A 23,560-nucleotide genomic window follows, 5' to 3' on the forward strand; every position below is an offset into this window, starting at 1 on the left:
CACAAGTATTTCTACACATTTTGACTTTAGGTTAAATAGAGTTAAAATCTCTGTATCTATCCCTTCATCCAGGATACCTGTCTTTCACTGCCCGATGCTGCCATCTTGTGGCCGTTACAACACATAACCACAAAGTGAGTTGATAATCAATCTAGAGACATTCCCTGCGTTCATATCCCCCTGCTATTTAGTATGGTAGAAAAAAATATTTAGGATGTCCCAATGCTTGTGGTCAGATTTAGCATGCATAAAAATACCCGGATGCCCTACTACATCCGGTCCAGATTTTAAGTGTTGAAATCAGCATGCTATTTTGGGCGATTCTGACAATCCAGTTGAGATTCCGTATGACAACAAGGGATGCGACTATAAGCAATAGGCAAGATCAATGCGCAGTGTCATGATGAAATAAGTAAGTGAAAGTATGTCCCAATGGTATGCCTACTGCATGCTAACTAGATTCCTTTATGATCAGCTGTAGTATGTAGAAAATAGAAAAATAGACCCTGCGTTCCAAATCACATACTTTTCCTTTTTACTACACTACATACTAAAGAACAGAAGAGTTTTAAAAATGTAAAAATTCAGATAAGGAAGATTTTTCTTTCATTATGTCGAGAAATGTCAAGAATAAAGACGAATGCTATTGGACTTAGTGGGGCATTTATGTATTTTCAGCATACTACAATTGACGTGCATGTATTGGGACATCCTAAATATTTTTCTTGCATACTAAATAGTAGGTAAGTATGGGGATCGGAACGCAGGGAGAGTGTATCAGATTTGAAATGCAGGGATTGACAAGCAAGCTCGGAGACACTGCCTGAACCCAGGAAAGGTTTTACTGGTCTAATCATCTACCAACAAGCGTGTGTTTGTTTGACTGTTCTGACGGATCATTTGGCTGCTAAGTCTGACCTTTTGACAACTTGCATCTAGTCTCCAGGCCTCAACTCTGCTAACATTTCAAACAGAAAAGGTTAATAGGAGGGGTTGGTTTAGAGAAGGTCAAAAATCCCCTTCGCCAACAACACATACACGCATCACAGAGAAACAGGCAACTTGATAAACAACAACAAAGGCTGAAGGTTAGATTTTTTCACTGGTGCTTTGTGCTTTGTGTTGAGTTGTTTTACCTTAGTGAGTCAGTTCTGTCTGTTCTGTGAAGCCCTGTTTTGTGCTCTGGGGTTCCGTCCTGTTTATGTTGTTTTTTTATCTTGTTTAATTGTGTTTTCTTTTAACATTGATGTCAGGGGACTACACATGAAAAATAGCCTTTTGACCCATGTATGATCATTCATGTGTTTTATTCATTTGCACTGTCCCCTTCTTAAATAAACTGAATTGAATTGAATCAGTAAAGGCCCTATCTCACTGGGCTGCGACTGTTTGCGACAAGTTGGAGACTGCATTCGCGAGGGAGTCTCTAAACTGGCCGTGTCTGAACTGCCATACTAACGTCCTACTCATACTCATTTTGACTTCAATTTGAGTATGTGACGGTTGGGTATGCGAGTTTGGGTATGTGAGAAATTCCCGGATGAGTACTAACTTCCGGGAAGATTTTGGGTATGAATCGATTGTATACTTTTCCTACTCAACCGCCCCACAATGCACTGGGTCAATTCTACCCGCCCAGGAAAATGAAATATTTTCGAGCAAGTTGCTAGGCAACAACATTGTTTGGGGTTCCGTGATCTGACAACTGTACGTGCAGTCATTCATACACTCTTACAATAGATAAGAGATGAAGATAAATACCTAACAACATTAGAGTCACTAAGTGAAATGAGTGTTGTGAGTCTGATAGTGGAGAGAGATTAGAACAGATCGCTGTTCCACACACCGCGGCTCGTCCAGCTCAACTCACAGACAGCTGAGTGCTGATGAGCCGGACAGAGAGCGTCGGAGGGATCCTCCGCCTCAAAACATCATTATTATAAAACAAGAGGTCTAAAACACAGATGATGAACACAGGACTGTAAAAGTCTAGTTCAATATCTAACCTGTAGAGGGCGGTTATAAGCTTAACAGTGTCTAAACTGCCTGAATCTTATAAGAAGAAGAAGAAATTCTTCATTGCTTGAGTATACTTCAACTGAGAACGTTTAGACGCAGCTCGCATACACAATCGATCTTTGAGTAGAGAGTATGCATGAGTATGTAGGATGTAGGACGCTAGTATGGCAGTTCAGACACGGCCACTGTCTTGAAACGTTTGAGGGGGTCTCAATTTCCTCGCATGAGTCGCAGAGCCACGCAGTCCTGTCGCTTGAATTTTGAACATTTTCAAAAAATGTGTGCGACAAAAGTTCTCTCAAAATAGTCTCAGAGTGGTCGCAGGTGTGACACGCGTCGCAAACTCTTCTCAATTCAGGTTGCGTTCCGAATCGCATACTCTTTCTTTTTTCTATTCTACATACTACATCCGACGATAAAAAGAATCTAGTTAGGATGCAGTAGGCATACTATTGGGACATACTTTACTCTCTTATTTCATCATAACATTGCGCCTTGATCTTGCCTCTTGCTTTTATATCCGTCGCATTCCCGTTTGTTTTCATATGGAGGCTTCGTCGATGTGACGTCACTTCACGTGCACACTGGATTGTGGGTCAGAATTGCCCAAATAGGATGCACTTTTCAACACTAACAATCTTGGCCGCATGAAGTAGGACATCAGGGTACTTCTAACCATCCTAAATCTGGCCACAAGAATCGGGACATCCTAAATCTTCTTTCTACATACTATATAGTAGAAAGTATGCGATTCGGAACGCAACCTTAATCTCCGCGAGTCAGAAAGTGCGAGAAGTGTGAGACAACTTTGCGAGGGTTTGGCGACATATGAAAATAAATTGTGACTGATTTGAGACACAAATGAGACTGACATTCCTTCGTGCGACGCTCGCCAGACGTTCGCAAGACATGTTTTTGGCCAAACGTGTCGTGAGGAACCAACTCAGTGAAAGTGAAAATTGTCGCAATTGTGTGTCTCCAACTTGTCGTAAACAGTCGCAGCCCATGTGAGATAGGGGCTTTAGTGATTTGAAGAGCACTGGCATAGGATTAGGTCCAAATGAGCCATCATATATAATATGTTAGTCTGGATTTTCCAAGCGTTGTTGAGATTTCAGCAGGATTTAAATCAAGTGAAAGTGTAACTAGTCCATGTGTTATTATTCACTTTGTTTAATTGTGTTAACTCCCACCTTCACACAGTGGCTCCTGTTGAAGGAAGCAGTTCCAGACTTTAGCCAGCAGGTGGTGGTGCAGCCTCCTTTAAGAGCAGTCAGAAGTATTAATGACATCATAACAGGACTTAAAGGTTCAGTAAGCGGAATGGTCAGTTTAGCTAACTTCCTGTCAGTGACTGCAGTTAGCAGTCCCCTCCCACGTCCCTACGTCACCACATTAATGCACTGCGGTCTTCAAGCAGCGAGTTATCTAGCATCATATCAGATCCATAAGTGTGATAAAACATGATAAAAAACCATCAAAACAGACATTGGGATTTTTACCTGCTCTGACATTGTAGGCGCATATACATTCACCCATCTGTCATTCTGCATGTGCACTGGCAGTGAGACGGGTGCCGGTTTGTAGTGTTCTCTCTTCTGATTGGTTATCAGTAGTGGGCTCCCCGAAAAGTTTATTTGCCGATTACATGCAGAGCGGGTGACTGAGAGATCGGCTTTATAAAACGCGCACACTATATAAGTGATCACTGTATGAATAAAGAGCGATTTAACACTTATATTAAAGGTGAAGTAAGCGATTTATGTATGTTAATATAAGTGTTAAATCGCTCTTTATTCATACAGTGATCACTTAGTGTGCGCGTTTCATAAAGCCGATCTCTCAGTTCTCAACAACCTCTTCCTGAACATCGACAAGACCAAGGAGGTTGTTGTCGACTTCCAGAGAGTCCCCACTCCTAAACCCCACTGACCATCAACCGTGCTGCTGTGGAGAGAGTGAGCAGCACCAAGTTCCTGGGGGTTCACATCAGTGAGGATCTCTCCTGGACAACCAACACCACATCACTGGCCGAGAGGTCCCAGCGTTACCTCTACTCCCTCCGCAGGCTGAAGAGGGCAAGAACCCCCCCACCCATCATTTGCTCCTTCTATTGAGAGCATCCTGACCAGCTGCATCACTGTGTGGTAGGGGAGCTGTACTGCCTCCAACCGCAAGACCCTGCAGCGCACAGTGAAGGCTCCTGGACGGATCACTGGTGTCCCACTCCCCTCCCTCCTGGACATCTACGCCACCCGCCTCACCCGCAGAGCAACCAGCATTGTGGGAGACCCCAGCCACCCCTCACACAGCCTCTTCAGCCTCCTGCCCTCTGGGAGAAGGTACAGCAGCTTCTGGGCCGGCTCCACCAGACTGGTAAACAGCTTTTTCCACCATGTTGTCAGCAAGCTCAACTCTCTCCCCTATCTCCCTTCCCTCCCCTCTGCCTCCACGAACTCTGGACTTTGAACCCATGTATTTCCCTTATAATGTACCCTTTCAATGTCTTCAGTCTACTGCATATTGCACATATTGTAAATAATGTTCCACATATTGCACATTTCAATTTATTTACTTATTTTATTTTTATTTCTTATATATAGTAGGCTATAGTTTTTTGTTTTGTTTTGCCTTACTTTTTGCACTATTTAGAATTATTGTAAATATTACTTATCTTATTTTGTCTGCCACATATTTTGCAATTGACAATATAGCTGACTTTGACTTTAAAAATAAAACACCGGCCCATATTTGAACAAGAATCATGTATCTTTCCATATACCATATCAAACATATGGAAAACTCCCTCTTAACATACATTTTTTTAAATACATTACTGTTTAATGAGCTTGAAATGGCTTATTTTGCCTCAAGTGTGTGGTTGCGTTCCGAATCGCGTACTCTTTCTTTTTTCTATTCTACATACTACATCCGACAATAAAAAGAATCTAGTTAGGATGCAGTAGGCATACTATTGGGACATATTTTTCTCTCTTATTTCATCATAACATTGCGCCTTGATCTTGCCTCTTGCTTTTATATCCGTCGCATCCCCGTTTGTTTTCATATGGAGGCTTCGTCGATGTTACGTCACTTCACGTGCGCACTGGATTGTGGGTCAGAATCGCCCAAATAGGATGCACTTTTCAACACTAACAATCTTGGCCGCATGAAGTAGGACATCCGGGTACTTCTAACCATCCTAAATCTGGCCACAAGAATCGGGACATCCTAAATCTTTTTTCTACATACTATATAGTAGAAAGTATGCGATTCGGAACGCAACCTGTGTATTAATTTGTGTTTAAATGTAAATTTAAACTCCACGTGCCATTGTTGAATGAAGCAGTTCTAGACTTCAGCCAGCAGGTGGTGGTGCAGCCTCCTTACAGTCAGAAGTATTAATGACCTCATTCAGTGAAACCCCAGAGTCATCCAGTAATATGTCACACATTAAAACACTGTGCTTACTAACTGTGCATCCGCTGGCTTGGCTCACAGAGTCATTTTAAAAGGGGTGAGATCACGTTGACTCATGGTCACTGTGCTATTCTGAGCTGAGCTGGCTGCTCTGAGATTGATGCAACTGAAGGAGTACAGAGGAAAGACCAGCAGGCTTCATGATGTCAGCCATGGGCCGTGAGCTCTACACATCATGGCTTTATAAGTGTCTGATGTTATCAAGAGCTGCTTGATCAGTCACAAACTAAAGGATGGCCCAAATCATGTTAAAAACATACAGATATGACAGCTCTGATGCAGACCGTTAGCAGCTACCATAAGTTGAGGGAGAAAAAGTCAATGATAGTGTAAAAAATATAACGTTTGACTGTTTACAACCAACAATTGTTTTTTCATTATCATTCAATCTGTGAATGATTTTATTGGTAAAAGTAATTATTTTGTCTATAAATTGCCAGAGAGCAGTGAGCTTACGCACATCACAATTCCCATAGACAAACAGCAGTCACTGACAGGGAGTTAGCTAACGGGATCATATCGCTAACTTCCCTTTAATCAGAATAAGGCCATAGCCTGAGTAAACCATAATCAGATTAAGCAATCTGGAGTATTCAATCTTAGTCACATTATTGATACATGTATCCACCTTAATGGCACTAAATATTCCCACTGGAGTTGTTGCTGCTTTTTTGCATGCCCTGGTTTATGGCTGTTAACTACAGTGTGTAAACATGCATCAAGTCTCCTTAAAAGAAGCTGTGTCATTTGTGGCTTGTCTTGCACAGCCAGACCAAACTACAGCAAGTAGTATGGTCTGGAACCAAGCTACAATCATATGAAAAAGTTTGGGAACCCCTCTCAGCCGGCATTATAATTGACTCTGCTTTCACAAAAAAAGTATAAAAGTGGTATGTCTTTAATTTACCAGGAACAGCTAAGTACTGGGATGTTTTCCAAACAAAGATTTTTTGAAAAGCAGTATTTGGTTGTATGAAATTAAATTAAATGTGAAAAACTGGCTGTGCAAAAATATGGGTACCCTTGTGGTTTTGTTGATTTTAATGCCTGTAACAGCGTGTAAAACTGATGATTTTAAACACAAAGTTGGTTGGATTATGTTGTTAAGCCTTGAACCTCATAGAATCGTCTGTTTAATCATGAGAAAATGTATTTTAGGTGCCTAAATGCAAGTTGCACTTCTCTTTGACTCTCTGCTGAAGTGAGACAGAATGGGATCATCAAAACAGCTCCCAAAAGATCTTAAAAACAAAGATTATTCATTGTCATGGTTTAGGGGAAGGCTACAAGAAGCTTTCCCAAAGGTTTCAATTGTCAATTTCTACTTTAAGGAACGTTGTCAGGGAATGGAAGGACACAGGCACAGTTGCAGTTAAACCCAGGTCTAGCAGACCAAGAAAAGTACAAGAGCGGCATATGCGGCGGATTGTGAGAATGGTTGCACACAACCCAAAGATCACCTCCAAAGACCTGCAAGAACATCTGGCTGCAGATTGTGTATCTGTACATGGTTCTACAATTCAGTGGAATTTGTACCAAAACATCTGTATGGCCGGGTGATGAGAAGGAAGCCCTTTCTGCGCCCACGCCACAGATACAGTTGCATGGAGTATGCAAAAGCTCATTTAGACAAGCCAGCTTCATATTGGAAGAAAATGCTTTGGACTGATGAGACAAAAATTAAGTTATTTGGTCTTTATAAAAAGCAGATGTTTTGGTGCAAATTGCGCTGAATTGTTGAACGATGTACAGATGCACCATCTGCAGCCAGATGTTCTTGCAGGCCTTTGGAGGTGATCTGTGGGTTGTGTGCAACCATTCTCACAATCCTCCACCTATGCCGCTCTTGTTTTTTTCTTGGTCTGCTATGCCTGGGTTTAACTGCCACTATGCCTGTGTCCTTCCATTTCCTGACAACGTTCCCTACAGTCGAAATTGACAATTGAAACCTTTGGGAAAGCTTCTTGTAGCCTTCCCCTAAACCATGACAATGAACAATCTTTGTTTTTCAGATCTTTTGGGAGCTGTTTTGATGATCCCATTCTGTCTCACTTCAGCAGAGAGTCAAAGAGAAGTGCAACTTGCATTTAGGCACCTGAAATACATTTTCTCATGATTAAACAGACATTTCTATGAGGTTCAAGGCTTAACAACATAATCCAACCAACTTTGTGTTTAAAGTCATCAGTTTTACATGCTGTTACAGGCATTAAAATCAACAAAACCACAAGGGTACCCATATTTTTGCACAGCCAGTTTTTCACATTTTATTTTATTTCATACAACCAAATACTGCTTTTCAAAAAATCTTTGTTTGGAAAACATCCCAGTACTTAACTGTTCCTGGTAAATTAAAGACATACCACTTTTATATTTTTTTTGTGAAAGCAGAGTCAATTATAATGCCGGCTGAGAGGGGTTCCCAAACTTTTTCATATGACTGTATATCGTTTTGAGTATAGAGGGAAAACTGGGCTGGCCTGTTTTTTATTTCTTTAAACCAATCACAATCATCTTGGGCAGCGCTAAGCCCAGGAAGCCGCAACGTGCCCTTTAAAAATAGAAACATTTGGTGCCGACTACCTATTATAAAAGATACCGACCAACAACGTTAATGACATTATGAGCTGGACACTACCGTATCAAACACACACGTTCAGAATAATTATGCTGATTGACATGTAAACAGGAATATTCCAGTAGTGTTGTTCATGGAAACCTTTAATATATGGCGGAATATGGACCTTAATCAGAATGTGCTGTGCATGTTAACGTGGTCATTGACTCTGAAGAATAATTGTTGTAAAAAAAAACACTTGGTCAAAATGAGTGAATATCCCCACAGTCCACTATTTGTCCATACTGTGTGCGCTGTGTTAGTACACAGCCTAGGCTCTGTAAACTGGTATTTAAACAAAGGGGGCCCACAAAAGCTATAGCAATATGCCAGTTTACAGAGCCTAGGCTGTGTATTAACATCAGATGTTTTTTTGGGCGCAAACCACTTAGCAGATTGTGAGGAGATATTCACTGATGTTGCCAACAAGCACTCTCCAGAATCTCTGACTCCACCTTTAAATGTTGACGTGTGTATTTTGTATAAAGGCCCTTCTAAGGATGAGCCCTGCAAACTAGCTTGGGTTATAAATGTTGTGGTATGTGGCACTGCTCCATGCTGTAGCCTATACTTGTCACTTTAAAAATAATCATTAGATATGTAAATAGGGTTTGTGCAGTGCATTATGGGTATGAACAGTCAAACGAATTGTAATTCTACATGTGAATACCCAGAATATTAACACAATTACAGGAGGTATCAGAGAACATTCACATACTCTCATAGACTAGTGTGCTTAGCCACATTGTGTTTTATGGTATTTTTCTTAATTAATTTTGTTGTGTTGTTTTGTATGTATTTTCTTGTTAGCTTTTGTGTTGTTCTGCTGGAATATTCAAGCTGTGTGTACATGTATAAAGGCTCCTTTAGAGATTGGCAATGCAAACTAATTGAGGCTATAAATGCTGTGGTATGTCGAACTGGTCCATGACATAACTGACTGTCCGTTAAAGAATAAACATTACATAAAAAATATGCAATATGAAAATATGTCCCTAGAAAAAATAGATGTTACTTTACATCACATAACGCATTTTTTTTCCTTTTATTTTAATACATTTTTGTTACATTCTTGGCATGTAATTAATATCGTAGAGGTAAAGTACATGGTAAATGCATTCTCATAGGTAGTAGCTATGGAAATGGTACATAAACCACTTTCTGCCATCTCATTGCAGTGTTTCTCTAAACCTAGTAGACAAAACACTGTATATTACAATCTATAACTCACATATTGCTTTACCTAAACGAAAAGTTCATTTGGTAAAGCACCTTTCACAGAAATGAAATCAAAGGATTTATCATAAATTGGTCTCAGATGGGAATAACATCACAGCTGCTTCCTATCAGTGGTTGCTTTCCTCTTTTTCTTTTTTCCCTGGACAGCATTAATATTTATGCTGGAAGGAAGGCTGACCAAGCTCTCTCTCTCTCGCTCTCTCTCTCTCCCCCCTCCTCCCTTTTAAACCCACACCCTGGATGCAGGCAGCGTGCACACACCGGCAGATTGACTCAGCTTCCGCATCGCTCTCCCTGCTCCATCTCTGTGTCTCACTCCCTCCCTTGGTGGAATCTTCAGCCCCACTGCTTGTGTGCAACACCGGTAAGAAACACCACTTATCTCTTTATTCATTGTGTCTTAATATTAACTGTCTGTGTGTCCGTGTGTCTCTGGATCTGTGTTTTAGGAGAGTCAGACAAAGGATTTTGGGGTGTGGCTGGATGAGCAGGGACAGCTAGCAGCTGTTAAATGATGTTGAATGGATGTTGATGACAAGGTAACAGATTGGCAAGGGGTTTTGAATAATTAGGTTCACTAATGAATTGAAGAAAAAAGGTGAGATTATGAGCGCTGCGGTTAGACCTAGAGGCAGGGGGGCTAGATATAGTCAGACACCACTTGTAAAGGGGAAGGGTAATCGAGAAATGATTCAGTGCTGCCCCTTTCAAGAAAAACAGCAATGTATGAAAATTCTGGCCATGTGCCCGGCAGTGTGCCTGTGTCAAACCGATTTTATTAGGCCCACATTCAAGGACTATAGTGAGAGTCATTTTACAGTACAGCTTGGTGTGCAAATTAGCAGCTGCAGGCTAGCTAGTGGGGCCAGTCTTCACATTTCAACAGCAGCAGTGGGTTTTTAAAGAGGCATGACTGGGCCAGACTGTGCGAGACGGATTAGTCAGACCCGAGGCTATAGGTCGGTCAAGTAATATGACTGCAGTGGAAAAGCACTCTTGTCTTGATCCACCATGCTGCAGGGGTGGATGGAGAGAGAGAGAGAGAGGGAGAGAGAGAGAGAAAGACAGAGAGACAGACAGATTGTATGCAGAGGTAGAGAGAGAACAAAGATCTCAGCCTGGGAAGAAGGGACAAAGGAAAAAGAACAGACAAGTAAAACATGCAGCACATGATAGCTACATGGGCATTTCCCACACATCATTTCGGAGCATGTGTGGGAGGAAGCCACCGACTCAGAGGCGTGCATGTGGATGATGTGTCTGAGGCGGCTGCGCATGCATGTCCTATAGCCACTCCCTTTAATGTGCAGTGGCTCACAAAAGAGATGTATGAAATATCTATTATGTCACGCTGCATTATTAGCAATATGACAGCTGACAGAAAGAAGGTCAAAGCAAAGTGTGTGTGTGCTCAGGTGTTTTTCTTCTTCTTTCACACACAGCCAACATGTCTGACAAGCCTGACATGAACGAGATCGCCCGCTTCGACAAGGCAAAGCTGAAGAAGACCGAGACGAAAGAGAAAAACCCTCTGCCCACCAAAGAGAGTGAGTGCCCCCTTCTGTCTGTGTGTGTGTGTGTGTGTGTGTGTGTGTGTGTGTGTGTGTGTGTGTGCGCGTGTGTGTGTGTGTTTCTGTACAGCATCAAAAGCCTTAGTTTCCCACTGCAACACTTTGCCTGTCAGTAAGCTACTCATCACTTGTCAACAGACTACATGCTCAGCAAACACACAGCAGCAGAATGAATAAATAAATAAATAAAATAATGTACTGCAGCACTAGCTCATTGATATACAGACTCACGTGTTGACTGTAAGCTCCCAGCAGCCTGCTAAACCTAAACCAATATTCTTCTTCTCTTTCAGCCATTGAGCAGGAGAGGAAAGGCGATGCCACACCTTGATTCCCTGAGCGCATGAAGAAGAAAAAAGAAGCTGAGACATGCCATAGCTAAAAAAAAGCACTTTCTTTTGATCATCACAGTATTGCAATCTCTTACGTTGTCTTCAGTAAAAAAAAAGGGTGCTGGTGAGCTCCCTGGGGTGCCATAAGGGTGTTAGTGAAAACGGCACCTCTCATATGGGGGGCTCTCTTACCACTCAAAGGGTGGAATAACTTTTAGCTTGGGTGCCTGTCTTTTAGCACTATTAGCCTATAGCTAGCGTGTCTCCAATATTGGGGAGTGGTGAAGCGGTACAGCACACATAGATAGGCAGGCATCCAGGCTAGTGGAAGGGCGGGGCGGGGTGGGTGTGAGGCAGATGTGGGAGCAATTGGAGTTTAATTATGTGGGATGTTTTCTTTAAAAAAAAAAAAAAAAAAAAAAAAAAAAACATTTTACTTCTCATAATGAAATAAATATGAAGACGTGAAAGCGATCTGTCCTGCGCCTCTTGTTTGTCTCCTTAATGTCTAATGTGAAGAATGTACACTGTAAAAGAAAAACTCACCACCAGGGATAAAAAAACACACTAAAAAAGATTTTGTCTAGACTGTTTGCAATTGACCTGTAATTATTTAAATGTGCCAATATGTTATTCCCACCTTGTGTACTTTACGGGTGCTGCAAATGTCGACCTTCCAACGAATCCTACATCTCCTTTGATTTGTTAAAGGTGAAGTAAGTGGTTTATTTATGTTAATATAAGTGTTAAATCGCTCTTTATTCATACAGTGATCACTTACACTCACCGGCCACTTTATTAGGTACAGCGGTTCATTTTCTTGTTAACACATATAACTAATCGGCCAATCACATGTCAGCAACTCAATGCATTTAGGCATGTAGACCTGGACGGGACAACTTATTGAGGTTGAAACCGAGCAACAAAATGGGGAAGAAAGGGGTTTTAAGTGACTTTGAACATGGCAATGTTGAGGGTGCCAGAAGGGCTGGTTAGAATATTTCAACTGCTGATCTACTGGGATTTTAACGCACAACCATCTCTAGGGCTTACAGAGAATGGCCCAAGAAAAAATATCCAGTGAGAGGCATTTGTGTGGACGAAAATGCCTTGTTGAAGTCAGAGGAGGATGGGCATACTGGTTCAAGGTGTTAGAAAGGCAACATTAACTCAAATAACCACTTGTTACAACCAGGGTATGCAGAATACCATCTCTGAACGCAAAACACGACCAACCTTGAAACAGATGGGCTACAGCAACAGAAGACCCCACCAGGTGCCACTCCTGTCAGCTGAAAACAGGAAAATGAGGCTACAATTCTCACAGGATCACCAATATTGGACAATAGAAGATTGAAAAATCATGCCTGGTCTGATGAGTCTCGATTTCAGTTGCGACATTCAGATGGCAGGTTCAGAATTTGGTGTAAACAACATGAAAGTATGGATCCATCCTGCCGTGTACCATCGACCATGCCATGTTCAAAGTCACTTAAACCCCCTTTCTTCACCATTCTGATGCTCGGTTTGACTTCAGTACATTGTCTTTTTAATTTTATTTATTAACCTTTATTTATACAGGTAAAATCTCATTGAGACCCAGGGTCTCATTTACAAGAGAGACCTGTTCAGGTAGGCATCAGCAGCAACACAAAGTTACAGACTAACTAAACACTGGGCAGATCCAATAGTTTTAAACTTCAACAGACACCCGCCTCCAAGTGAGTGAACGTTTGCCAAATAGAGCAGTTCCAGACCTTCTGTACAAATGAAATGAGCAGAGCTAACCCGCTCTGCATGTAATCGGCAAATAAACTTTTTGGGGATCCCACTACTGATAACCAATCAGAAGAGAGAACACTACAAGCCGGTACCCGTCTCACTGCCGGTGCACGTGCAGAGCGACAGATGGTTGAATGTGTATGCGCCTACAATGGCGGAGCAGGTAAAAATCATTCCCAATGTCTGTTTTGAAGGTTTTTATCATGTTTTATCACACTTACGGATCTGAGATGATGCTAGATAACTCGCTTCTTGAAGACCGCAGTGCATTAATGTGGTGACGTGGGAACGAGGGAAGGGACTGCTAACTGCAGTCACTGACATGAAGTTGGCCAAACTGACCATTCCGCTTACTGAACCTTTAAGATCTGGACACATTTCTGAGCTGAACAAGTGGGAATTATTCCAGGGTTTTTTTTTCTTAATGAAAGTCATTTGATAATAAAGGTTGGGGGATCGCACACTTTCACACCATAATAATAATAGTAATCTTGAAGTTGAACATTCAACAGAATCATATGCTTGGAAACATGTTAATAAAGTAACGTCTAAAATCAATATGAATACATGATTAAAACTCAACTCCTTATTATGAGAAGTTGTTTCCGCTCCTCTCTTTTTTTATTGGCTGAACAAGGCAGCTATGCATTCTACTAAAGTTTCAAGCTGGCCTGGCCTGGGTTTTTATTAATTGGCATTAGAGGTCATTAATGGATAGAAAGTCAACTTGCAACAGTTCAACAGGCTTTAAAAAGGGGGAAATAGTGCAATTATTCCCCGAAAAAATAAGAAAAATAAAAACATTTAAGGAAATTAAAACTGACCTCATATTAGGCTGAGGAATTGGGATGAGGATTGTGACTTTTTTAAAATGTGTGTTAAAATGGCATTGTATCCACACAAACATTAATGAAGTAAATCATTGGCAGATTGATGGATGATGATATTTATATAGGAGCCTAGCCTATATATTGCACTATGGCAGTATCATCGCTGTTGTGATTTTAAAGCTAACCAAAAAGATACAACAGTCCATGCAACAGTCTATGGATATACTGTGCTGCGGCTTTTCAATAAGAGCTAGCTTGTTAGCTGAGCCTGGAAGAGGTTGTAGGAATGTGGTTGGCTGAAAGGTTAGGGGAGGGTGGGGTTAGATAATGCACACTGTCATGAAAGATGACATATTATTAAAGGTGCACTATGCAGTTTAAGGTGAGGGAGACTTGTTTACATTAGCAGAGCCTGCCGTTTGTTTACACAACATAGTATTTACATGGCATTCATAGTATTGCATAATTATATCCTCATTAATAAAGACAAAATGATTTTGAGGCATTTTGAACCAGATGTAATATGTTTGTAAACCAAACTGCTGTAAAAAACAACAGTGAAACAGTGCATTTTCAGGAAGCTTTCCGACTTCAAACAGTGTTCCAGGGATCACATTTTCCTGTGACTAAAGTGTGTTTATTCAATTATGAGAATATAGAAAATGTTCACTTCTCCGACACACCCAAAGTTACATTGTGCATCTTTACAAAAAAAGCAAAAATGTATGAAATATAATATGATGAAATGAAATGTTTAGGCTATACCTTGGAGGGAGAGCCATTTTAATTAAAACATCCCACTTAAGATACGTTATATAATGAATGCTTAAATAACATTTCAGAAAAAAAAATGTTTCACTACTTAGCCTATATCGTATTTTATCATGTCTACAATAAAGTATCACCTCCGTATGTCGTACCTTGTTGTTTGTTTATTGCAGGTTATTGTTTGATTCTCGCAGCCTATAGGCTATAATGACAGTGGTCATTTGTGAGCCAAACTCTCCGCCTTTGTAGCAGGCTGGCGTCTCCAGTCCTGCCACCCTTTCCTCAGCCTGTCAAGCCCGTCACCTCCCGCGTCTTTATTGCTCTATTTCTGACACCTTAGATCGCCACAAATCACTCACCAACGCTCCGTGGACGGCCTAATGTGTCCCAAATGTCTGTTAGAACCATTTAATTAATGCACATTTTTTTTCATGTTATTTTAAGCGCCGTGTTTATGCAAACGTTGCTGACACGTTGTAAAATGTAAAAAGATGGAATAGACTGGGTTGGGAATACACATCATCCCAACTCAAATCGATCATTGAATAGGTAAACTACAGTTTAATGAACATTTGCTTCATTTATATAATAATTATTATTATTATACTATGAAATGTGAATGCATTTCTGAGTTACAGGCTGACATTGAAAAAGATAAAGTAGGCTATAGCCCAGTGGCCACCTATTTTAAATGACCCTTATCGATCCACGTGATTTTCCCTTGAGAGTTTCGATTAATGGACCATGGATTATGCCTATTGTAATCATATATTAACCCCTTAGAGTAGCACTTAGTTTAAGGCAAATTATGAAATCATCCCAGATTGATTTTTTTAATCGCTCTGTATTATTCCCCCCGCCTGGTGTTAAGGGGCTCTAGGTTTCAGTCACCCTGCAGAATGAATGAGGCCTATGTCTAATTAATGGGGATTATCCTCACCTACACCACTTCGCTATTGTGTGAAGGACCTCGCCCTTCCAACCCGCTATTGTCCACCTCGCTGAGTGACCTGTTGTTTTAAGGGATTTTGAGTGGCTTTATGTTGGATTTGACAAGTGTAAACGAGTTGATTTAAAAAAACTGCAATGTTAATCACTAACCTGGAAACTTCCAGAAACTGCCATTAATGTGTGGATGATTTCATTGCTGATGGAGGCGAAATCAAGGTAAGGATCATCAGCTGAATGAAATGTGAGATGATGCGTCCCAAATGCTGGACAATTAACAGATGTCTTAAATGAATCACTATCAATTAAATCTCTTTTTAGAGTACGGCTAAAAAAGTCCCCAAAATCAAAATAGAGCAAAATGCTTGACCTTTTTCTTTCTCGAACTTGCAATGTTATGGTTACAATTCTGTAAATTCCAGACTGTTTTCACACCGAGTTGTTTTCCAGGGAAACATCTATTATCCTATTATCACGGCGATGCCAATGTCGCCGACGTGTGAGGCAGTATTAACATGACTATAAACCATCAGCTCCTGGAAGACTTTATGGCTTTGTAGTCACCCTCTTTCTCCCTCCTGAGGCGCTGGTGCCATTTCCACAAATGTTTTTTTTCCAACTATACATTAATCCTCACGACAACATTCAGACCTCTTGCAATCATTACAACCAATACGCTTCATGGCAGAACCATGTTATGTTAAATTCATTCCTAATAAATCCCAATGATATTTTGATGTGACCATAATATAAGCTATGTATCAAGTACTAGTTTTTTTTTTGCAGTGACTTAAGGCTATTCGGCATCATTTGAATATATTCAAGTGTATATCTTGTTATACCTGCACTGACTGATTACATCATTAATGATGTTGCTATTGGATGCTATGCACTGTATTTAATTCATGGGAAAAGTGCACAAGGATTAGGGGCCTGGGAAACAACAGGTGAATGAATGAATGAATGAGGGGCTGTCTGCGTCACCGCTTTGAAGTGCACTTATTCACCCGACGGCTCTAAAGGACGCGGCAATCAATAGTGGTCCTAAAGGCATTTTCACAGTCAAATGTTACCTGCGGGACAAATCTATCAATCAAAGGGGGCTAGACCATATAAATATCATCGGCGTGGAGTCCAGTCCCGACTTCAGTTCCCTCCCTCTCTATCTCTTGGTACTTACATCTGAGATACGCACCGAACAAGGCATCCGTTTGGATTACTATGGAGCTTTTTAATCTTTATTCACTTATACTTCTGTCCGTGTGCTACAATGTTCATTTTGCACTCGCTTGGTACGTCACAAACCTATGGAATAATTACTTCAAATATAATACACTGTCACGTGTGCCCTTTGGATTAACCTGACTGTTTTTTCTTCTTCCTTTCTTTGTATAGGACGGCGAATAATTTCCTCATGACTGGACCAAAGGTAAATAAATGCATGTTCGCCTGACGCGTATTGTGCGTAAAAACCTCCAGAATATTCTACCTGGTTTTTGACACGAATAAACAACTTGTATTAGTTTACTTCAACAAAATACTAACAATGACCTTTCTGTCTCTCCTAAGGCTTTTCTGACCTATGTCAGCAGTGTCCAACTGGGCGCACAAAGTGGAATACAAGAGTGTAAACAGCAGTTTGCGTTTGAGAGGTGGAACTGCCCGGAGAACACTCTCCAATTATCCACACACAGCGGCCTTCGAAGTGGTGAGACATTTCTCTCCACATATCTGTATTATATTTCTGACATGCCTATATGAATTCCAGCCGCGACTGTCAAAATAAAAAGTTAATCCTTCGGTGAGGAAGTGCGCAACATTGTTACCGTTTTACTTTGCATTTACGCACGGGTCCATCCATCGCCCTCTTCGTACAGTGTTTGAATGCACTGCGCATTCAATGATGCCACATGATTTGCAATGGATTGTGAAAATGTAACTCATGGGTTTGCTTTCTTTGTCATTTATTGTAGCCACGAGAGAGACGTCATTTGTCCATGCCATCAGCGCGGCCGGAGTGATGTACACACTCATCAAGAACTGCAGTATGGGAGATTTTGACAACTGTGGCTGTGATGACTCCAGAATTGGACAGACAGGTATATTTTTAAACTATGCGTGATCTATTCATATGAAGACTTAACTTACATAAGATGGGCCCTTGTATGACTTGAATAATGTAATAATTTTTTTTTGAATCCTCAGGCGGTAGAGGATGGATTTGGGGAGGCTGCAGTGATAACGTGGCGTTTGGAGATGAGATCTCCAAACAGTTTGTGGACGCGCTGGAAGATGGGCATGACTCGCGTGCAGCAGTCAACCTGCATAACAACGAGGCAGGCAGACTGGTAAGATACGATTTTGCTATATGCCTGGAGAACATTAGTATGGGGTATTTTTAGAGGGCGTATTCCAGAAATTAAATAATATCCAAAGCTAGGGGGAGAACACTTGATGTGTATTGTCACTGGCATGTACGCATGTGTTGAAAAATCCAAGAAGGATGGAAGAATGGTTTGATAATTAAACGTATAACTCTCCTTTCAGGCGATCAAATCCACCATGAGGAGAGCCTGCAAATGTCACGGCGTGTCCGGGAGCTGCAGCATCCAAACCTGCTGGATGCAGCTGGCCGACTTCAGGGAGGTGGGCAACTATTTAAAGTTAAAGTACGAACACGCGAAGAAACTGGAGATGGACAAGAAGCCTGCGAGGGCCGGGAACAGCGCAGACACCAGGGGAGCCATCGCACACACTTTCCGGAGCATCGTTCGGACGGAGCTCATCTACCTGGAAGACTCCCCCAACTACTGCGTCAAGAACCAGAGCCTTGGCTTCAAGGGCACCGAGGGCCGCGAGTGTCTGAAGGGCAACAAGAGCATGTCCCGGTGGGAGAGGAAGAGCTGCCGCCGGCTGTGCTATGCATGCGGCCTCAGAGTGGTGAAGAAGCGCATGGAGGTAGTCAGCAGCTGCAACTGCAAATTCCACTGGTGTTGCACAGTCAGGTGTGACCGATGCACGCAAGTTGTTACTAAATATTACTGTGCGCGTGAAGAAGGAAACCCGCAAAACAAAACCAAGCGCAGGCACCGTGCGCGCCAGCACTGAATGCCATGTGTTGCAGAGACTTGAATCAATTTGAATGAATTATGGACATCAATATGCATTCTTCTGTATAAAAAAGGACATTCTTTTCATTTTGAACCACCATATCAACCGAAGCCTTTTAATGCACTTCATATAATTGATTCGATCTTGTGAAATTATGCTTTTTAAAAAGGACCAAAGTTTGTGATTAGAGCATTAATGGTCAGATGGGATGGGGTTGTCTTCTGTCTGAAAAGTGTCTAAGATTGTATATGTATTTTTAAATATTATGACCTATTAAATATTTTTCTAAAGTATGCATGTCTCAGCCGTGTTTTAAATGGACACATCTCTGATTGGTATTTGTATATTGGTGCCCTGGTGTCATATGACGTCTTACTTTGGTTGAAGAAAATCAAGTGTCTCTTAATGCCATCCCTTGAAGTGCGCGGAGAGGCGTTTCCTGAACTCGTCAACCAATCACATTTCTCGGACACATGGTGACAAAGAACAAGCGGTCCATTTGTTCTTCATTCGAATAAAAAAGAAAGTTGCAGCGCACCGGGTCAAAATAACTAGGCCTAACCGATCTCTGCTTTGAGGGGGCTAACGGTGCAGATTGAAATGATGCATTCTTTATTTTGGATCCTTCCTCTTTTATACAAAATAAGCCCGGTACATGCTTGGTAAGAGATTATTTACATTGCTTATCCGTCTTGTTCTCTGTATAGTGTGGACTACAGATAAATTGACCTCGTTCTTTATCCTCCCTCTTTCTTCTTAGGGTGGCGAGCAACTTTCTTATGACAGGACCCAAGGTACGTAGAAGACACGTGATTCACTAAAGACCCTGATAAGGATATATGCCTACATTTCAAAATGTGAATAAAGCATTAAAAGTACATTTCCTCTCCTTGCAGGCCCATCTCAGCTATGCGAGAAGCGTGCAGGTGGGTGCGCAGACTGGTATCGACGAGTGCAAACACCAGTTCGCGTGGGACAGATGGAACTGTCCCGACAGCGCGACTCAGCTCAAAGAACTAAAACGCGGTAAGAGCAGAAGAAATAGCTACTTCATTGAGTGATGTAGGCTATGCAAGCGCCTCCATGCCTAAGTGTTATTATGCATAACACGTTTATGTCGGTGTTCATGCAATAACACACACTGACATAGAAACACTAAAACCGGCTGTAGGCTAAATGTAAAAATATATGTAATGGCCAAATAATAACACATTTATGTTACATTTATTTTAGAGTCATTGTTGACATCATTATTCAAGGTTGTTATAGGCCTACTTGAATATCCAATGTTCACTTTTCAATTTTAAAGGTGACTGATCAATGTTTGAAATGCCTGTGTCTTACATGTGTTATTGTGTTACTATTTCCCCTCATCGAAGCCACCAGAGAGTCTTCGTTCATCCATGCCATCAGTGCAGCGGGGGTCATGTTCACTCTGACCAGGAACTGTAGCCTGGGAGACCTCCACAACTGTGGCTGTGATGTCTCCAAGAATGGACAGATTGGTGAGCTTTTCAGCAAAAATAATAATACTAATATTCGAACGATCATCGATTAGGCCAACAACCTTGTGTGGCCTGCTGTGAACTTATATTTGGCTAATACGAACTTAAAAGTATGATGTAGGCTATATATTTTTTTTAGAGGGCTTAAATTGGTGAATTGATATTAATGAATGGTATTTTATCCGCAGGCGGTCGTGGCTGGTTGTGGGGAGGCTGCAGTGATAACGTGGATTTTGGAGAGAGGCTTTCCAAACAGTACGTGGACGCGCAGGAGACAGGCCAGGACTCCAGGGCTGCTGTCAATCTGCACAACAACGCGGCTGGGCGGCTGGTAAGTTATGATCGCACTGTCACACGCATCTGACATTATGGGCTGTACAGTCTTTAGACGTTGGCACTAAATAATCGTCCGTGGTTTCCGACAGGCTGTGAAGGCGACCATGCGGCGCATCTGTAGATGCCATGGCATGTCTGAGAGCTGCAGTGTCCAGACCTGTTGGACGCAGCTGTCAGACTTCAGAGAAATCGGCAACTACTTGAAGCTCAAACACAGTCAAGCCCAAAAACTGGACATCGACCGAAAGCGCATGCGGGCCGGCAACAGCGCGGACAACAGGGGCGCTATAGTGGACGCGTTCGGCAGCGTCGCGCAGACGGAGCTCATCTACCTGGAGGATTCCCCGGACTACTGCAGGTGGAACATCAGCGCCGGGCTGCACGGCACCGAGGGCCGGGAGTGTCTGCAGCACGGACAGGGCTTGACCCAGTGGGAGAGGCGAAGCTGCCGCAGGTTGTGTCATGAATGCGGCCTGAGGGTGGAAGAGACGCGCACCGAAGTAGTGAGCAGCTGCAACTGCAAATTCCGCTGGTGCTGCACGGTGGACTGCGAAGACTGCTCCCAGGTGCTGGTGAAACATGTGTGCGCCCGGAAGGAAGGGGCCGACGGGCAAGGCTTCAGACGGAGATACCGTGGGCCCAAATGAAAAGAAAAAAGATTTGATATGCATCTGATGTCTGAGGGCCTAAGCATCTAGATTACAGTTGATCTGCTAGATGAGGGCCAACATGATGTTCAATCTGTTTGCACTTTCTATTCGTTTTTGTTAAATGTTATGTCTGCGTGTACATTGTAACATTGGGTGTCTATTTATGAATATTATCTTTCGTCTATTTGTAATAAAGGTTTAAGAGTACACATTGGAATGTCACGTGTTTGCTTCACACAACAAGTAGGAAACATTTGATTAGTCCACCTAATAAATATACGGCCTTTTCATTGTTATGAGCAACCAAGTGTCTATTGGAATAAGAATGGAGTGAATACACTAACAGAGGATTACATGGGAAAACATGGCGCAGTTCACACCTTAACCAAGGTGTTGATCCTGCGTTGATCCACCGTCACTTTGATGTCAACGTGTATTGATTTCATTCAAAGAAACAGCGAGGCTTTGAAAGACAAATTAGGGAAGCATTTCCACCACCAGTTAAGCAATTTGGCCCGATAACCTCTACGCGCCACAGGCAATGCAAATGTACGCAATGCATCAAAGCGCATGAGGGGAAAGAATCAGAAAAGGTAAAGTGGGTCACATTGGGGTCCAGATGTAATACATTGTCAATCCACGGCGCCAGTTTCTAAATAAGCGTGACTCACATTCCACCTCGGATCCGAGTTAATTTCTAATCTTATTTGAAAGTAATTAGGTATGAGCGGCCCATGTCTCCACCCACCCTGCCTCTCTTTATTTCTCAGCGCCATTCATTTGCCTCCCTCTCCCCTCGACCCCCTGTATCTCCAAAAATCTTCCTCTCAGCTGGAAGTGTCATAAATCTGCCAGTGTGTGAGCTGAATGAGTGATGGCATGGATATTACCTCTATAAGGGGGTCTCCATGCCTCGGGGTGAGCGAGACAGAGGGAGTCTGGTAACAGGGCTGTTTGACCGGCTTTACGCAGCAGTTACTATAAAAGCAGTAAATAACATGATAGTGGCATTACAAACTCAACAACATTATAGTCAATGGAGTCTCATTTATATGTAGACAAATACTGCTTGCTGTTCTCAGATAGACACATTGTGGACACTATAATACAATCAGCCAAACTGCCTTTAAAAAGCTTATGGAATAAATGTACTTAGTTGAGATAAAATGGGTTCCTGGATTGGGAAATGTCTTAAATTGAGACACCACAGGTGAATGAGGTCATATTTTTAACTTATCATCATGCATCTCTGCCAGTTGATTACTTACAATAGAACTATTGTTTTTTTGTATAACAATTGTTTATAGAAAAGTTTAAAGAAATATCCACATTTATACCTAACTAATTATGCGTTCCTTTGCGTCTCTTTAAAAAACAATAATCTACATGTTGGATAAAGCCAGAGTAAAACATCTTTATCTCATGTACATATTAATGTTTTAATGTATGTCTGAGGTCTTAAAATTCATTGTTGTCATGTTTTAGGAAGAAAATGTATTATAAATCAGACAATTAACAACATATGAACACATCCTTCTGTAATAACCTTCAGAATAGTGCTGTAAATGATATGGACAGTTTGATGTGAGGGCTTTAGAAGATAAAATAGTTTTTATCAGAGAATAGTAAAAAGACCTAAGTGAAGATAATGGCTCGCCTTAAAGGTATAGTTCAGTATTTCAGTATAGTTTTGAATTTGGGTTGTATAAGGGTACATAGGCATAGTTAGTGTGTTCCCTTATGGAGATGGCAATCAGCGCAGTCACTGTATGGAGTTCTCAGTTTAGCGTACAATTGAAGGGATATTTAGGTTTTCAGGTTAGCATTCATATACAGGTATGTGGAGGAAAAACAGAAATTCTGCAACAATGTAAGTCTCCATAAGATAACACACTAACAATGCCGCCAAGTACCACCATACCAACCACACTTCAAAAATACTAAGCTGGCCCTTTAAAAGAAAGGATGTAAAAAAAGCTGAGACTAAACAACTGCTGGTAACACTGCTGTCACAGTCTCCCATTCGTCCCATTTGTCTGTTTTGCTTGTGGTGCTGTCCATGTATTTCCCATGCTATCCTGCTGTGTGTTAATGAAGGGGATTCTCCCCTACTGGAAACCCTCACCGCCAGGTCCCGCCCCTTATCTCTGCTCTCCACTGAGCGCTATATTGGTTCCATCTTGGTTCCATATAATTGCTGTCGCCAGTGTGTGAGGTCATCAAATGTGTGGTGGTTTATGTGTCGTATTGGAAAGAAACAGTTAGAGCAGCAGTCATCTGCAATGCTAATTCTAAAGTCCCAGCGTTTCTCTCGACAATGCATTTTATAGAAGGAGAAAATGTTTGACAGAAACACACAGGGGAAGAGAGCA

The 23,560-nt window shown here is 41.7% G+C and overlaps 3 protein-coding genes across 3 annotated transcripts; all 3 read left to right on the forward strand.

The window, feature by feature from the left end:
* Positions 1-9,596: 9,596 nt before the first annotated feature.
* Positions 9,597-11,552, forward strand: tmsb2 (thymosin beta 2). Its single transcript, XM_080035158.1, has 3 exons — positions 9,597-9,719; positions 10,798-10,902; positions 11,220-11,552. The coding sequence occupies exons 2-3, from the start codon at positions 10,803-10,805 to the stop codon at positions 11,255-11,257; spliced, it is 138 nt and encodes a 45-aa protein (XP_079891284.1). The 5' UTR covers positions 9,597-9,719; positions 10,798-10,802; the 3' UTR covers positions 11,258-11,552.
* Positions 11,553-15,788: 4,236 nt separating this feature from the next.
* Positions 15,789-18,694, forward strand: LOC307256633 (protein Wnt-8a-like; the record flags this gene model as incomplete). Its single annotated transcript, XM_080035667.1, has 6 exons — positions 15,789-15,805; positions 16,982-17,015; positions 17,156-17,294; positions 17,560-17,685; positions 17,792-17,934; positions 18,134-18,694. 6 exons carry the CDS (start codon positions 15,789-15,791, stop codon positions 18,692-18,694), a joined length of 1,020 nt encoding a protein of 339 aa, XP_079891793.1.
* A 606-nt stretch (positions 18,695-19,300) lies between these two features.
* On the forward strand, positions 19,301-21,185 carry LOC307256634 (protein Wnt-8a-like; the record flags this gene model as incomplete). The annotated part of the gene is made up of 6 exons (XM_080035668.1): positions 19,301-19,359; positions 19,458-19,491; positions 19,594-19,723; positions 20,077-20,202; positions 20,391-20,533; positions 20,628-21,185. The coding sequence occupies 6 exons, from the start codon at positions 19,301-19,303 to the stop codon at positions 21,183-21,185; spliced, it is 1,050 nt and encodes a 349-aa protein (XP_079891794.1).
* Positions 21,186-23,560: the final 2,375 nt, after the last annotated feature.

The sequence above is a fragment of the Ammodytes marinus genome (assembly GCF_949987685.1).
Source record: "Ammodytes marinus genome assembly, chromosome: 10".
NCBI lineage: Eukaryota > Metazoa > Chordata > Actinopteri > Uranoscopiformes > Ammodytidae > Ammodytes > Ammodytes marinus.

Coding starts and splice junctions, on each gene's coding strand:
- tmsb2 (XM_080035158.1), top strand. CDS start 10,803: ATGTCTGACAAGCCTGACATGAACGAGATCGCCCGCTTCGACAAGGCA. Junction 10,903..11,219: donor CCCTCTGCCCACCAAAGAGA/GTGAGTGCCCCC, acceptor CTTCTCTTTCAG/CCATTGAGCAGGAGAGGAAA.